Genomic DNA, 18,485 nt, shown 5'->3' with positions numbered 1-18,485 from the left:
TGATACGATACTGTAGTCTGTGTCTATGTCGGATATTACATTCAGCATGAGCGCTGGAGATTTAATATTTTTCACGGTGCATAATTCGGGTTTTACTCTGTTGAGTATCACCTAGTGGGTTCTGCTCGTTGGGAAATATAGGAGCCATCTTCCTAATTTGTAAAATTTGTCCATGGGCCTCCTTGGCATCTGCGGCAGTGTCATAGTGGTCTAGCAATTGTGAATGGCGGGAGTGTCTTGTTTTGAACCCGTGTTGTCCAGGGTTATGTAGACGCGGTGACTTCATGTGTTTAGTGACCGTCTTACATCTTAAAACTCTTTTTTTTTCATCAGTCTACGCTTATTCCCAGATTCTTATGACATCTGAGCATAGTACAGTACAAATGATAGGGTACAAAACAAAATTATATTTGCCCATAGTAGGAAAGCAACGTGTAAAGGATTAGGGAATAATGATGTCTGTCAACCTTACGTTTAGGGAGCAGAACCAAGCAAATATTGCGTCAGCCAGAAAAATGACAGGATGGATTAAGAGAACTTTCAAATCCAGGAATCCCATCACAATGGTTGTACTATTCTAATCACTTGTGCTGTCCAGTCTTGAGTGGACACATACGGAATACATAGACAGCATACATAGACGCGATAAAGCACCTAAATTATTGGGACCGTCTCAAAGCTCTCCAAATGTACTCACTAGAAAGGAGACGAGAGACATGAAATAAAATACACGTGGAAAATACTGGAGGGCCAGGTCCCAAAATAGTAGGGACCTGGGTCACTTTTACTGTGACCTGGGCCAGGTCACAGTAAAATAACAACATACTGGAGTGAACGATATGGAAGAAAATGCAAAGTAGAGCCAGTGAAGAGCAGGGGTGCCATAGGCACAATCATAGAGGTCAGAGGTCAGCGGTTGTTCAACATCCTCCCAGCGAGCATAAGAAATATTAACGGAACAAACGTGGACATCTACAAGAGAAAACTAGATGGTTTTCTTCAAGAAGTGCCGGACCAACCGGGCTGTGAGTCTGATATGAGTCTGCGGACCGCTCCAAGTAACAGCCTGTTGGACCAAGCTCTCACAAGTCAAGCCTGGCCTCGGGCAGGGCTTGGGGAATAGAAGAACTCCCAGAACTCTATCAAGCAGGTATCAATCAGTGCTATCGGTCAATAACTTTGTTGTTTTTGCTTTATTGTCCACTTTCTAAAGAGACACGATCTCAGCTATTTTAAGTGTGTCAAGGATGATGATGGTGTCTAGGCTCGTGGTAATGGTTTTCAATAATTATTGATGAAATGACATTCTAAGAGTCTGGGCTTGGAGTGAAGTCCATGGACTACCTCAGAGTCCAGTGGGGTTATGGCAACATCTGAGATATGGGCAGGGGTTGGGGTCACGTTCATGCAGAATTTATTTGGGTTGTCGATCCTCGGTGTATTTAGGGGTTCACTGAAAATAAAGGATGTGACCATTTGCATTTCACTCATTTCGTTGTTGTCATCAGGGAAAGTTGTATTTCCCTCTCGCAATAACCCAATAGCTATGACTTTGAATAAGAAAATAGTTATTTTGGATTAATATCAATTTCACTGATGGCATTTAGCTTTCTCTCCCGTGGATTATATAAGATTTCTGTAGTTTTAGTTTATTGATTTCCGTTTCCTAACAAAGCTTTCCTTGTCGTTCTGAGAAAAGAGTGAGATATTTGAGTTTCAGTTAAGGCTGCAAATGATGATTGCATTGGCTTGGCATGTCTGGTTGAAGCCTGTATGACGAAACCGGTGTATCATGTCAATGGCTCAGCTCGTTCATGAGACAAGGTTTCCAATATATATACCCGCTGTGGATGGTAGATTGCCCACAATAACAGAGCTCACTGGAACACTGAAGCTGAAGGAAAAAATAAATAAAGAGTCGCTGGTATCATAGATGAAGGCAGATTAAGTGCTGCACAGTGAAGGGGGCAGAAGTAAAGCAAGTAATGAAGATGTAGGCAAGTAGAAGATGGGAGAAAGCAAGAAGGCAAATTAGTGGTTCTATAGCGCTCTTCCTCCTCCTTCTCCTCCTCCTCCTCCTCCTCCTCCTCCTAGGAAGGAGGAGAGCCAGCAAGCAATGAGGGAATATATAAAAGAAAAGTATAAATAAGAAGGGAATGAATGAGGGAAAATGGAGATGACATCGAGAAAGACAATCAACAGAGTGATACAAAGAGCGACGAAAAGTGAGGAGCATCAGGAGACAAGGGTGTGAGAGGCTGGGAGGGGGCGTGGTCCTCAAGTCTGCCCCAGGGACCCATCAGGTGACGGGGGCGAACGGCCCTGTCAGATCAATGATGGGGACGGGTTGACGGCCAGGGCGACTGCCAGGGTGCTGGCCATGACCTGCGCGGGATGGCAGCTAGGTCCTGGGCGTGAGGGGCCCCGCTGGTACCAGCTAGGAAGGGCACGAGCGTTGGGTTCTAAATAGGCCTAGTTGCCTATTTGTTGGTGGAGCCTCAGAACACCATCACCCTGGAAACCTAAGTGGCACTGCCTACGAGGTAATATACGTAGAAAAGCTGAAAGACCTGAGGAGAATGAAAGGAAGAATAGGAGCTTTGGATGCCCACGATGCTTTGTACCTCCTCACATGGTGCCTGGCTTTGCCCAGATTTACCTATTTCCTCAGGTGTGCTCCCTCCTTCAACAGTCCAAAATTAACAAAATATGATGAACTTCTAAAATCAATAACCATGAAAGTGCTAAACCTCTCCCTGCAAGATGACCAATGGGACCAAGCAACGCTCCCAGTTAGATTCGGGGGTATAGGTATTCACAAGGCGACACAGTCAACATTGCCGGCATTCTTATCCTCGACCAGTGCTACAGGTGAATTAGTGATGGAGATACTATCAGAAAACCTAAGAGACTCCATTGGGATTTATGATCCCAAGTTCGCGGACGGAGCAGGCCAGTGGGACAATCTTGCCAACCCTCACCCTTGACCAACTTTTCCAAACAACTGCAAAGAGGCTAAATGTCATAGCCCCGTAGTGGAGAACATCGCCTCAGAATTGCTGGAGGCAGCTTCTGGGATGGACAAAGCACGCCTCCTAGCTGTGCAAGCTCCCCCATGCTGGGGACTTCCTGTTGGCAGTCCCTAATTCTGCCTTGTGCACCTGCCTTGACCATTGGGCCCTAAGTATTGGTGTTGATCTGCGCCTTGCCGCTCTTATCTCCACCGAACACCGGTGTATTTGCCGCCATGCACGGGCAGACCAATACAACAGCAATGGTCTCATCTGTCGTAAGACACAGGGAAAGATTGCCAGACATGAAGCAGTCAATGACATCATCAAGAGAAGTCTAGTACAAAGGGAACCTCAGTTGTGCAGACCTGACAACAGTCACAAACGCCCAGATAGAGTCGCCCTGCAGCCATGGAGGGAAGGTAGATAGGTCGTATGGGACTACACGTGTGCGTCTACATTAACTGATACTATCTACTTCACAGTACAGCTGAGGCCACCTTCATAGAGACCCTGAAAACTAATAAGTACAAGGACTTAAAACGTTGTTATTTAGTGAAGTTAAATTAGTTTTGGATAAATTAGGTTGGGTAGGTTAGGTTTGGACATATTTCTATGCTAGTTTTAACTCTATAAAAAATGAAATCATATATAATATTGGAAATCTTTTTCATTCCATAAGAAAAATGTAGAAAAATATATAATTTCAGGTAAATACGTTTTTTTTAGGCAAATCGGGCATTGCATATTAGCCCAAGTAGTGCGATCTGGCGATTAGGCACTTTCATATAAATTGTGAAAGTCGACTTTCGATTTTTATATGAAGTCGTCCTTCGATTTTTATATGAAGTCGTCCTTCGATTTTTATATGAAGTCGTCTTTCGATTTTTATATGAAGTCAACTTTGAGACATAAAAGTCGATCAACCCATCATAAATACCCAAATAACGGAACTATTCACTCTTCCCACCATGAGATTGGGGACAGGACTGGAACGCGAAGATCCTAACGATGACGTCACTGCCCACTACGGTCACCTGATTTCTTACCACCTGACTAATCTTGTGTGCATAGTTTAATGACCAATGCATCTTTACTCCTTACTTACGCCTTTCTCCACCTAATTCTATGTACCTGACCTCCCAGTGGTATAAATCCCATATGTTTCCTCCTGTATGGCACACACAGCACCGCTCCTGTGCCAGGTAAGTTCACTACGGACTCACCATAGCCCGTGCTACTTGGAACTTTTTGTTCCCAGTTGCTGAATCTATAACAACAACAACTCCTTTAGCCATCCTTTACTATGTTTCCAACCATTACATGCTCACAACAGCCCGTGGTACATGGAGATTTATTTCTGAGTAGCTAAATCTAAAACAACAACTCCTTTAACCAAAAACCACACACCATAATCAGCAATCACTAGGAAGCTGTGTTCCCACACTCTGCCGGTAAACCACTCTACAACACTCCAGGTTCTCCTGACAATCCAAGCCATTGCCAGAGAAGATGACATACAAAGTGAAAGTGCGACTCCTCGGAGTCTAAAAGCGCTCTGAGCACGAAATTACAGCAGCAAGATATTGCCAATCACAAGGCAATAATCAGTGGGATCAGTTGATGTCCATGTACATGGTAACAAGGCCAAGGTAATCGTGACAATAAAAGCAGACCTACAGAAGATCCTGGATCCAGAACGCCAGGTCCCGCTACTGGAGGCGAACCTCCAACTGATTCCTCCCGGACAAATCACTGCCGGCAAAACGATATTTGTAAACAGGCTGAACCGCTGGTTAGCGGGTGACGTAACCGACACTATAGTGTGGCAGGTGAACGAAGAAAACCTACTCTAAAAGCGACAACTCTACTCATCAAGACTAACGACGTTACTCGACCCACGATGAAGACGACCTTCGAAATAGCAGAACAGGCCCAGGAAGCAGTGGAGAACGGGTTCAAGTGCTTCGGAATCACATCCACCCCAAACCAGATCGCAATGGAGAAGGTCTACAAAGTGAGACAGTGCTACAAATGCTTTGAACACTTCTTCAACAAGTGCCCAGAACAAACGGTTAAGTGCAGCTCATGATCCGGCACTCACAACTACAAGGACTGTACCGCCACCACCAAGAAATACGTGAACTGTAGAGAACAGCACGCCGCCTCCTCCTACCTCTGCACAAAAAGGAAGAAGGAACTGAAGAAAATTAAAAAGAAGAACACCACACCGCCGACCACCCAGAGGCAAGTCGCTGCGACCTTAAACCTTGGACCTGACCAGTTTCCGAGCCTCTCTTCTATAAGCCAGATGCAGACTACAACCGTACCAGCCTTACCAAACAGTGACTCCTCCCAACAGATCACCCGGCCTCCACACTGGGGACCTAAGGACCAACCAGCACCCTCAGTTCCTTGCATCACATGTAGGCATTACCCCTGGTCTTATTTGACTAGCTGGGAGGCTTTCTGGACCAGACAATCAAAGATTCGTCAAGGAACTCAGTGTGCTGTACTTAGCCAACGGCCTGGACCCTATCATTGTCCCGGATACAAGTCTCACTGCCTCCACTACCACTCCAGAGACTACCACCAGGACGACCACGAGGTCATTCTCAACACAGACTCCAGAACCACCCAAGACCCGGGCGGCGCACAGAGGTATTTCCCTCTCCAGCTCCAAACACTCCTACCATCACCATCTTAGCAAATGCACTAGCAGACGTGCTGCCTACAAATACTAACAGCACCACCAACGTTCCTGAAATAGCTTCTACCACTAATCAATGACACCTGAGCCTACCTCAGGCAGTGCAACGAAAGATAAAATTACCTATGGGTGTTAAGGACTCCTCAGACGAGGAAATCGTAGTAGGAGCTCCATCGCCGCTGCACAAATATAACACTTACTCGGTACACGACCTCCTAACCAAACCTGTTGTCCAGGTAATGACAGTCCAGCTCAGCCAACATCTCAGCCGAAGAAAATCGGAAGACCTAGAAGTTTACACTAATCCACCAGCTCATAACTGTTACAGCCAGCCCTTTGAGGCTGAAATCCACCATGAAGACCCCCATCCATCCCCAGATCTCCAGTATCAGCTATTGATACAGATAATGGCTCCAAAGATCCTCCACTTACAGGCTCACCATAGCCTATGCAACTTGGAACTTTTTGTTTTGAGTATCTGAATCTAAAACAACAACAACTCCTGTAACTCGGCTCATCTCCATGTGAGTACGACGGGCTCAACATAGCCCGTGCTGCTTGGAACTTTTTGTTCGGAGTATTGGAATCTAAAGCAACAACAACAACTCTTGTGCTGCTCCTGTACCAGGTAATTCCACTACGAGCTCACCATAGCCTGTGCTACTTGGAACTTGGAACTAAATCACAGAAAACCCACATCTATAAGTGTGGGTTCACCTGACTCTACGATTCACCTAACCTCCTTAATCGTAGGAACGCCAAAGGATAGGGTGAGGTGATAGATGCCTGACTCCAGCTCCTAGTTGTCTCCAGGTCTGCCATCTGGATCTGGATCACCAGAGGACCATCGCGACAGCTGTATGTATGAAGTCGAATTCATCTGGCTGTTGATTACTGGTGTCAGCTCCCGAATGAACACAGCCTCAAGCGTACGAAGCCTCCTACGATCGTCGGTGTGCGTGATTATTGTCGTATCCTACACTATGTCCAGGTGATTCAGGACGGTGTTCAGGGGTTAAGAATGATGTAGCTCAATAACTCCCTCTTGCAAATGAGGTGTAAGACAGCTACTCAGTGTCATGGTATGTCCAATGTAGCATACATTTCAGAGAACACAGTCTCCTGAATAGAATTTGTATTGATACACTACATTAGTACTTCTCAGTTTGTGAGAAGAGGTAGAGATGTTATTTCTCATAATGAGTGAAGATGTAAGAGGGTCGTGCAGCGGTTCACCAGCTGTACGAGGAGGAGACAGTTCCCCAACAACTGTCTACTCCTCGACCTCACCAAGAACTGTCTGCTCCTCGGCCTCACCAAGAACTGTCTACTCCTCGACCTCACCAAGAACTGTCTGCTCCTCGGCCTCACCAAGAACTGTCTGCTCCTCGACTTCTGTACTACTGGTAAAATACTGATGTTATAAACACTATACAGTAAATGGTCTCCTCCACTAAAATGTTCAAATGGCCAAGGTGAATTGTCCAGGATGAACAGTGGAAAATGACCTTGTTAAAACTACGTCCCCCTCCTCTGTCTGCCTGTGTCTGTCTGTCTCTCTCTCTCTCTCTCTCTCTCTCTCTCTCTCTCTCTCTCTCTCTCTCTCTCTCTCTCTCTCTCTCTCTCTCTCTCTCTCTCTTTGTTCTGACCGATCTTTTCCCAGTCCCCTCGTACATAGCGCTCAGGGACCCTCTCCCTGGCTTCCACTTTCTGTAAATTTCGCATTTTGTTCATTTTAATTCCTGCCTTTTCCCTCTTGCTATCTCTTATCCCTTACATCAACGTTGAGGGTCCACCACGCTCTGCCAACCTGTCATACATCAACGTTGAGGGTCCACCACGCTCTACCAACCTGTCATACATCAACGTTGAGGGTCCACCACGCTCTACCAACCTGTCATACATCAACGTTGAGGGCCCACCACGCTCTACCAACCTGTCATACATCAACGTTGAGGGCCCACCACGCTCTACCAACCTGTCATGCATCAACGTTGAGGGTCCACCACGCTCTACCAACCTGTCATACATCAACGTTGAGGGTCCACCACGCTCTACCAACCTGTCATACATCAACGTTGAGGGTCCACCACGCTCTACCAACCTGTCATGCATCAACGTTGAGGGTCCACCACGCTCTACCAACCTGTCATACATCAACGTTGAGGGTCCACCACGCTCTACCAACCTGTCATGCATCAACGTTGAGGGTCCACCACGCTCTACCAACCTGTCATACATCAACGTTGAGGGTCCACCACGCTCTACCAACCTGTCATGCATCAACGTTGAGGGTCCACCACGCTCTGCCAACCTGTCATACATCAACGTTGAGGGTCCACCACGCTCTACCAACCTGTCATGCATCAACGTTGAGGGTCCACCACGCTCTGCCAACCTGTCATACATCAAAGTTGAGGGTCCACCACGCTCTACCAACCTGTCATGCATCAACGTTGAGGGTCCACCACGCTCTGCCAACCTGTCATACATCAACGTTGAGGGTCCACCACGCTCTACCAACCTGTCATGCATCAACGTTGAGGGTCCACCACGCTCTGCCAACCTGTCATGCATCAACGTTGAGGGTCCACCACGCTCTGCCAACCTGTCATACATCAACGTTGAGGGTCCACCACGCTCTACCAACCTGTCATACATCAACGTTGAGGGTCCACCACGCTCTACCAACCTGTCATGCATCAACGTTGAGGGTCCACCACGCTCTGCCAACCTATCATACATCAAAGTTGAGGGTCCACCACGCTCTACCAACCTGTCATGCATCAACGTTGAGGGTCCACCACGCTCTGCCAACCTGTCATACATCAACGTTGAGGGTCCACCACGCTCTACCAACCTGTCATGCATCAACGTTGAGGGTCCACCACGTTCTGCCAACCTGTCATGCATCAACGTTGAGGGTCCACCACGCTCTGCCAACCTGTCATACATCAACGTTGAGGGTCCACCACGCTCTACCAACCTGTCATGCATCAACGTTGAGGGTCCACCACGCTCTGCCAACCTGTCATGCATCAACGTTGAGGGTCCACCACGCTCTGCCAACCTGTCATGCATCAACGTTGAGGGTCCACCACGCTCTACCAACCTGTCATGCATCAACGTTGAGGGTCCACCACGCTCTACCAACCAGTCATACATCAACGTTGAGGGTCCACCACGCTCTGCCAACCTGTCATACATCAACGTTGAGGGTCCACCACGCTCTGCCAACCTATTATGCATCAACGTTGAGGGCCCATCACGCTCTACCAACCTGTCATACATCAACGTTGAGGGCCCACCACGCTCTGCCAACCTGTCATACATCAACGTTGAGGGCCCACCACGCTCTACCAACCTGTCATACATCAACATTGAGGGCCCACCACGCTCTGCCAACCTGTCATACATCAACGTTGAGGGCCCACCACGCTCTACCAACCTGTCATACATCAACGTTGAGGGTCCACCACGCTCTGCCAACCTGTCATACATCAACGTTGAGGGTCCACCACGCTCTGCCAACCTGTCATGCATCAACGTTGAGGGTCCACAACGCTCTACCAACCTGTCATGCATCAACGTTGAGGGTCCACCACGCTCTGCCAACCTGTCATACATCAACGTTGAGGGCCCACCACGCTCTGCCAACCTGTCATACATCAACGTTGAGGGCCCACCACGCTCTACCAACCTGTCATACATCAACGTTGAGGGTCCACCACGCTCTGCCAACCTGTCATACATCAACGTTGAAGGTCCACCACGCTCTACCAACCTGTCCTACATCAACGTTGAGGGTCCACCACGCTCTCCGCCTCACTTATACATCAACGACGAAGGGTCCGCCTCTCACTGCCCCTTATAATCTATGCCGGGGGATTATCATGTTATACCATCTTCCCATTATATCGATCGTCCGCCTTCAAATCTTCACGTTCACGATTTATCCAATACAGACAGACGAGATTTTAAGAGATTACCCCACCTTGCCCCCCCCCCCCCCCGCAAGGGAAGGGAAGGGATCTACCAGGGGAAAGCGGCAAGCCATTACGACTATATAGCACTTGGAAGGGGTCAGGATATGGGATGGGATGGGACGGGATGGGATGGGATGGGACGGGGGGAAGTTAATGTGAGCTTCAGGGACGGGCAATTGAATATTTTTGATGGTCTGTTAGCGTCAGAGAGTTAAGTGTGTCTGGGTCGTGGTGGCGCAGTGGTAACATACTCGCCTCACTAATGATTTGGTCTGGGTTCAACTCCTGACCAAGGAGGATTGGCTGGGCGCCAATCCTTAACTCTTCACCCACCTGGTCGCACTTTCTCGAGAGAAAGTACAACTCAATACGGTTAGGCGCTTCTCATATCACCTAGTGCCTCTATTCACCCAACAGTAATAATTACTTCGAGGTGAAGAGCGGCATCAGGTAAAAGAGAATGCACATATTATTTCTGATTTCTGTACTGGATTTTACTTCCTGTACTGCACTGTACTTCCTGTACTGCCCTGTACTTCCTGTACTGCCCTGTACTTCCTGTACTGCACTGTACTTCTTGTACTGCACTGTACTTCTTGTACTGCACTGTACTTCCTGTACTGCACTGTACTTCCTGTACTGCCCTGTACTTCTTGAACTGCACTGTACTTCCTGTACTGCACTGTACTTCCTGTACTGCCCTGTACTTCCTGTACTGCACTGTACTTCCTGTACTGCACTGTACTTCCTGTACTGCCCTGTACTTCCTGTACTGCACTGTACTTCCTGTACTGCACTGTACTTCCTGTACTGCACAGTACTTCCTGTACTGCCCTGTACTTCTTGTACTGCACTGTACTTCTTGTACTGCACTGTACTTCCTGTACTACACTGTACTTCCTTTACTGCACTGTACTTCCTGTACTGCCCTGTACTTCTTGTACTGCACTGTACTTCTTGTACTGCACTGTACTTCCTGTACTGCACTGTACTTCCTGTACTGCACAGTACTTCCTGTACTGCCCTGTACTTCCTGTACTGCACTGTACTTCTTGTACTGCACTGTACTTCTTGTACTGCACTGTACTTCCTGTACTGCCCTGTACTTCTTGAACTGCACTGTACTTCCTGTACTGCACTGTACTTCCTGTACTGCCCTGTACTTCCTGTACTGCACTGTACTTCCTGTACTGCACTGTACTTCCTGTACTGCCCTGTACTTCCTGTACTGCACTGTATTTCCTGTACTGCACTGTACTTCCTGTACTGCACAGTACTTCCTCTACTGCCCTGTACTTCCTGTACTGCACTGTACTTCTTGCACTGCACTGTATTTCCTGTACTGCACTGTACTTCCCGTACTGCCCTGTACTTCCTGTACTGCACTGTACTTCCTGTACTGCCCTGTACTTCCTGTACTGCACTGTACTTCCTGTACTGCACTGTACTTCCTGTACTGCACTGTATTTCCTGTACTGTACTGGTGTACTTTCTGGAGAGAAAGTACACCAGTGAGTGAGGCTGCTGACATGAGTCAGTAAAGTCGTCTGGTAATGTTTTCTTATGTGGAGTAAGGGGGGGGGAGGGGGGTGAAATGTCCACCACATTAATAAATAAATAAATTATTGGTGTATTTATGTGGCTACTTGCTGCATAATACAGCCTAAATCATATATCTGTTGGCTACACCCTTGAAGTCACGTAGACCTCTGTTGGTCACGTGATCTGTGGTGGTGTGATGGTCTATATTTAGCCACACATGTGGTACATCCTACCACCACAGATCAGTGGGTCAGCACATAATGCTACCACCACAGATCAGTGGGTCAGCACATAATGCTACCACCACAGATCAGTGGGTCAGCACATAATGAATTTACCTGGGATCATTTCTAAATTTTTAATTAAGAACTTAATCATAACTATAACATATTCAATCATCATTAAATCCCATTATCTTAATCCTTCAAACAAAATTTATCTCAAACTAATCGTTTACAAATCAGCTACAAACACTAAGTGTATATCACGCCTCTCTAAGTGTAGAACACTGACAAAAGTGTGCAAGTTTAGTTCTTAAATCATATCCACTAAGTGACAAGGAAAGGGAACCATCAGAAGAGAGCGCCAATCCATTACGATTTTAAAACACTGGGGAGGGGTCAGGATAAGGATTTGGCATGGAAAGTAGGAGTGGGGGGGGGGGGAGGAACGATACCCAACCACTTGGACGGTCGGGGATTGAACGCCGACGTGCATGAACTCCTCGTACCACTGCTCTTCCTTATTCTCATATCAGATATAGATAGGAACACAAATCACAGCTTCGTTTCATCTTTCGAAGATGACACAAAAATCCGCACGAAAATTACTTTCGTTGAAGACGTTGAAAAACTGCAGGCTGATGATAATAATGTTTTTGATTGTACAGCGGAAAATAATATGATGTTTAACAGTGATCAATTTCAGCTACTTTGGTATGGACAAAATTAAGACCTGAAGCGAAACACAGAGTACAAGACACTATCAGATCTGCCCACAGGAGGTAAGCAGCATGTACAGGACCTGCGTATAATGATGTCTGACGACCTAACGTTTAGGGAGCATAACCAAGCAAATATAACGTCAGCTAGTAAAATGATTGATTATGAGACCCTTCAAGCCCAAGGATCCCCCTCACAATATTCATAAAATTAAAATCACTTGGGTTGTCCAGTCTTGAGTACTGCTCGATAATCACTTCCCCTCTTCAGAGCAGCAGAGATTGCTGCAATAGAGGGAATACAGAGAACATATATGGCACGCATAAACACGATAAGCACCTAAATTATTGGGATTGTATCAACCTTCAAAATATACAGAAGAAGGCCAGAACTGAGCTGTGAACTTAGATCATGTCTGTTGTCAATATATTGGAGTGATGAGGTATACTTGGAGTATATCTCCAGGTATAATTCAGATATTTCCCCACTTTCCCCACACAGGTGATTTATCTGGAGTATACCTGGAAGGGTTCAGGGTATGTTTGTGCTTCCCCAAGTGCCGCCCTGTGGCCACGCTTGAGTTGTACTCACATAATTGTGCTTGCGGGAGGATGACCTTCGACTCTCTGGTCCAACAGACTGTTGCTTGGAGCGCCCAGCAGGCCCTCATAACCGCCATTGTTCCAGCAATATTTCTTATACACGCTGGGAGAGTATTGACCAGCCGTTGATCCTGATCTTCCCGTCAATAAGTATACTCATTGACGTCCATACTCCCAAGGTGTTCACTTTTGTATACTAAAAAGTCAACACAGTGCTGACATGTAGCATCTATGGTATAGACGACATGTAGCATCTATGGTATAGACGACATGTAGCATCTATGGTACAGACGACATGTAGCATCTATGGTACAGACGACATGTAGCATCTATGGTACAGACGACATGTAGCATCTATGGTACAGACGACATGTAGCATCTATGGTACAGACGACATGTAGCATCTATGGTATAGACGACATGTTGTATCTATGGTACAGACGACATGTAGCATCTATGGTACAGACGACATGTAGCATCTATGGTATAGACGACATGTGGCATCTATGGTATAGACGACATGTGGCATCTATGGTACAGACGACATGTAGCATCTATGGTACAGACGACATGTAGCAACTATGGTACAGACGACATGTAGCATCTATGGTATAGACGACATGTTGTATCTATGGTATAGACGACATGTAGCATCTATGGTATAGACGACATGTAGCATCTATGGTATAGACGACATGTAGCATCTATGGTATAGACGACATGTAGCATCTATGGTATAGACGACATGTAGCATCTATGGTATAGACGACATGTAGCATCTATGGTATAGACGACATGTAGCATCTATGGTATAGACGACATGTAGCATCTATGGTATAGACGACATGTAGCATCTATGGTATAGACGACATGTAGCATCTATGGTATAGACGACATGTAGCATCTATGGTATAGACGACATGTATGTAAAACATGACGTTCATCTGTCTTGGGCAGAGATAACAATCTTCGTTAGGACTATAATAAGAGTTACTGGTCAGAGTGTAAACTGCCAGAATGTTGGGGTCTGGGTGACTGCTGGGTGTTGAGGTCTGGGTGACTGCTGGGTGTTGGGGTCTGGGTGACTGCTGGGTGTTGGGGTCTGGGTGACTGCTGGGTGTTGGGGTCTGGGTGACTGCTGGGAGATGGGGTCTGGGTGACTGCTGGGTGTTGGGGTCTGGGTGACTGCTGGGTGTTGGGGTCTGGGTGACTGCTGGGTGTTGGGGTCTGGGTGACTGCTGGGAGATGGGGTCTGGGTGACTGCTGGGAGATGGGGTCTGGGTGACTGCTGGGAGATGGGGTCTGGGTGACTGCTGGGAGATGGGGTCTGGGTGACTGCTGGGAGATGGGGTCTGGGTGACTGCTGGGAGATGGACTCTTGTAAATGATAACAAGTGATAGTAGAGGCAAAATGTTTGCACTAAACTTAGAAAACATAAATCTCTTTTTAAAGGAGTTTTCGAAAGAAAATGAAGATTGCTTCTTCAAACAGCATTTTAGACTGTCAACCGGGGGAAAATAATTATTCCACCTTGTTGGAGTGAGCGAGGACGACCTGATCAACACCAAGGCAACTAAGAGCAGGGTAAAATGAACACACATTAATCAGGCGCGATGTAATGTGAGGAAATTATTAAAGTCACACATCTGTTATTGCCCTTAAAATCCCTCCTACTTATTATTATAAGTTCCGATAATAATAACCATAAATGGGCAAAGAAACATATACCAAAATGCATTTAGTCATGCTAGCAAATAATGGAGTATATATAAAGGCAAGAAGAAATAGTTCAAAGGTTAGGGAAAGGTCTCAACCACAGAAAACAGTCTGAACATCGAACAAAATACAATATAACTAAAGCATGGAAGATAAATTAAACAAATATTGTATCTTAGTCTCTACAAGAGAAGCCATTAACAAATTGCTTGAAGATGAACAAATTTAAAGACGGAGTGAAAACAAAATCCAAATAAATACAATGAAAAAATATTAGTAAACAAATATAAATGCAAAGCACCGAGCGAGACCCAGTTTCCCAAGGAGCATTTTCCAGGGTCACAAAATAATGCAAAGAAGACCTTAGTAAATCTTTGTGAAGTATATTCAGTAAATCACAAGGACTGGGCAGTGTTCCAGCGCCGTGGAGAGTTACTTCTCCCCCCACACACACATCACTCACTAGACATGACTCACCACTTACTTCAGACGCCGGTGGCTGACTGGACAGCACGCTGGACGCGTGATCCTGTGGTCCCGGGTTCGATTCTCGGCGCGGGCGAGAAACAAAGGGCAGAGTTTCTTACACCCTGAAGCCCCTCTTACCTAGCAGTAAATAGGTACCTGGGAGTTAGTTAGCAGTCACGGGCTGCTTCCTGGTGTGTGTGTGTGTGTGTGGGGGTGGTGTGAAAAAAAACCAGTAGTTAGTAACAGTTGAGAAGCAACGGGCCGAAAGAGCAGAGCTCAACCCCCGCAAGCACAACTAGGTGAGTACATGAGTCGCCACACTTGCTAATGCCTTGAGAAAATCTCAGACAAAATAGAACATAAAAAACTCACGGCACTTTCTGAGAGTAAGGTTACCCCCAAGCATGGTGCACGCTGTGGAGGTGCACCAAGCATGGTGCACGCTGTGGAGGTGCACCAAGCAGGGCAGAGTGCACCAAGCATGCCCCATGTAGTGCAGAGTTCACCAAGCATGCCCCAAGCAGTTCAGAGTGCACCAAGCAGTTCAGCGTGCACCAAGCAGTTCAGAGTGCACCAAGCAGTTCAGCGTGCACCAAGCAGTTCAGAGTGCACCAAGCAGTTCAGAGTGCACCAAGCAGTGCAGAGTGCACCAAGCATGCCCCAAGCAGTTCAGAGTGCACCAAGCAGTTCAGAGTGCCCCAAGCAGTTCAGAGTGCACCAAGCATGCCCCAAGCAGTTCAGAGTGCCCCAAGCAGTTCAGAGTGCACCAAGCATGCCCCAAGCAGTTCAGAGTGCACCAAGCAGTTCAGAGTGCCCCAAGCAGTTCAGAGTGCACCAAGCATGTCCCAAGCAGTTCAGAGTGCACCAAGCAGTTCAGAGTGCACCAAGCATGCCCCAAGCAGTTCAGAGTGCCCCAAGCAGTTCAGAGTGCACCAAGCATGCACCTTGTAGTGCAGAGTGCACCAAGCTTGCCCCAAGCAGGGCAGAGTGCACCAAGCATGCACCAAGCAGGGCAGAGTGCACCAAGCTTGCCCCAAGCAGGGCAGAGTGCACCAAGCTTGCCCCAAGCAGGGCAGAGTGCACCAAGCTTGCCCCAAGCAGGGCAGAGTGCACCAAGCATGCACCAAGCAGGGCAGAGTGCACCAAGCTTGCCCCAAGCAGTTCAGAGTGCCCCAAGCAGTTCAGAGTGCACCAAGCATGCCCCAAGCAGTTCAGAGTGCCCCAAGCAGTTCAGAGTGCACCAAGCATGCACCTTGTAGTGCAGAGTGCACCAAGCTTGCCCCAAGCAGGGCAGAGTGCACCAAGCATGCACCAAGCAGGGCAGAGTGCACCAAGCTTGCCCCAAGCAGGGCAGAGTGCACCAAGCTTGCCCCAAGCAGGGCAGAGTGCACCAAGCTTGCCCCAAGCAGGGCAGAGTGCACCAAGCATGCACCAAGCAGTGCAGAGTGCACCAAGCATGCACCAAGCAGGGCAGAGTGCACCAAGCTTGCCCCAAGCAGGGCAGAGTGCACCAAGCTTGCCCCAAGCAGGGCAGAGTGCACCAAGCATGCCCCAAGCAGTGCAGAGTGCACCAAGCATGCACCAAGCAGGGCAGAGTGCACCAAGCTTGCCCCAAGCAGGGCAGAGTGCACCAAGCATGCCCCAAGCAGGGCAGAGTGCACCAAGCATGCACCAAGCAGGGCAGAGTGCACCAAGCTTGCCCCAAGCAGGGCAGAGTGCACCAAGCATGCACCAAGCAGGGCAGAGTGCACCAAGCTTGCCCCAAGCAGGGCAGAGTGCACCAAGCATGCACCAAGCAGTGCAGAGTGCACCAAGCATGCACCAAGCAGGGCAGAGTGCACCAAGCTTGCCCCAAGCAGGGCAGAGTGCACCAAGCTTGCCCCAAGCAGGGCAGAGTGCACCAAGCATGCCCCAAGCAGTGCAGAGTGCACCAAGCATGCACCAAGCAGGGCAGAGTGCACCAAGCTTGCCCCAAGCAGGGCAGAGTGCACCAAGCATGCCCCAAGCAGGGCAGAGTGCACCAAGCATGCACCAAGCAGGGCAGAGTGCACCAAGCATGCCCCAAGCAGGGCAGAGTGCACCAAGCAGGGCAGAGTGCACCAAGCAGGGCAGAGTGCACCAAGCAGGGCAGAGTGCACCAAGCATGCACCAAGCAGGGCAGAGTGCACCAAGCATGCCCCAAGCAGGGCAGAGTGCACCAAGCATGCACCAAGCAGGGCAGAGTGCACCAAGCATGCACCAAGCAGGGCAGAGTGCACCAAGCAGGGCAGAGTGCACCAAGCAGTGCAGAGTGCACCAAGCATGCACCAAGCAGGGCAGAGTGCACCAAGCATGCACCAAGCAGGGCAGAGTGCACCAAGCATGCACCAAGCAGGGCAGAGTGCACCAAGCATGCACCAAGCAGGGCAGAGTGCAAAAAGCATGCACCAAGCAGGGCAGAGTGCACCAAGCATGCACCAAGCAGTGCAGAGTGCACCAAGCAGGGCAGAGTGCACCAAGCATGCACCAAACAGTGCAGAGTGCACCAAGCAGTGCAGAGTGCACCAAGCATGCACCAAGCAGGGCAGAGTGCACCAAGCATGCACCAAGCAGGGCAGAGTGCACCAAGCATGCACCAAGCAGTGCAGAGTGCACCAAGCATGCACCAAGCAGTGCAGAGTGCACCAAGCATGCACCAAGCAGTGCAGAGTGCACCAAGCAGGGCAGAGTGCACCAAGCAGTGCAGAGTGCACCAAGCATGCACCAAGCAGGGCAGAGTGCACGAAGCATGCACCAAGCAGGGCAGAGTGCACCAAGCATGCACCAAGCAGGGCAGAGTGCACCAAGCAGGGCAGAGTGCACCAAGCAGGGCAGAGTGCACCAAGCATGCACCAAGCAGGGCAGAGTGCACGAAGCATGCACCAAGCAGGGCAGAGTGCACCAAGCATGCACCAAGCAGGGCAGAGTGCACCAAGCAGGGCAGAGTGCACCAAGCAGGGCAGAGTGCACCAAGCATGCACCAAGCAGGGCAGAGTGCACCAAGCATGCACCAAGCAGGGCAGAGTGCACCAAGCATGCTTCAAGCAGTGCACCAAGAAGGCCTATATCCCGTATCAGAGGATGGAAGTGTGGTGTGTTGGGTGCCTGTGGAATGCTCACAAGACTTGGATCATTGTGGCCATACAGAGGCCGCCGTGTCTCCAGGCAGGATTTACATAGGGCGAATTAAGCAATTGTTGCTTAGCAACGAGAGACGGAGTACACCAGGTCTGAACTTGCAAATCGTTGCAAGAGGGCACGCCAGCCAGGCGGAGAGAGAGAGATGATCAGTGACCTCTGGGGTCAGTGACCTCTGGGGTCAGTGACCTCTGGGGTCAGCCTCAACCATTGCCAAGCGGAACTATGACGAAGTTGTAAGGTCCCCTTAATCATCATGTATGGGCACATATGATTGGAGCCGACACCTGTGCTGTGGTGCTACTGGTCAGTTCACAGACCCGAGAGTTATGCCCCGAGGACACCCTTGCAA

At 48.5% G+C, this 18,485-nt stretch overlaps 2 protein-coding genes across 2 annotated transcripts; both read left to right on the top strand.

Annotated features, from left to right (window-relative positions):
* The first annotated feature begins 4,914 nt into the window (after positions 1–4,914).
* Positions 4,915–9,595, top strand: LOC123759951 (neuroblast differentiation-associated protein AHNAK-like). The gene is made up of 2 exons (XM_069325506.1): positions 4,915–5,028; positions 7,511–9,595. Exons 1-2 carry the CDS (start codon positions 4,915–4,917, stop codon positions 9,593–9,595), a joined length of 2,199 nt encoding a protein of 732 aa, XP_069181607.1.
* Positions 9,596–15,410: 5,815 nt separating this feature from the next.
* Positions 15,411–18,185, top strand: LOC123759952 (ribosome-binding protein 1-like). Its single transcript, XM_045745204.2, has one exon. It carries the CDS (start codon positions 15,411–15,413, stop codon positions 18,183–18,185), a length of 2,775 nt encoding a protein of 924 aa, XP_045601160.2.
* The last annotated feature ends 300 nt before the right edge of the window (positions 18,186–18,485 follow it).

Source organism: Procambarus clarkii, chromosome 16 (assembly GCF_040958095.1).
Source record: "Procambarus clarkii isolate CNS0578487 chromosome 16, FALCON_Pclarkii_2.0, whole genome shotgun sequence".
In the NCBI taxonomy this organism is placed as follows: Eukaryota; Metazoa; Arthropoda; class Malacostraca; order Decapoda; family Cambaridae; genus Procambarus; species Procambarus clarkii.
The sequence above is the reverse complement of the archived record's forward strand: the minus strand, read 5'-3'. Positions and strand labels throughout refer to the sequence as shown.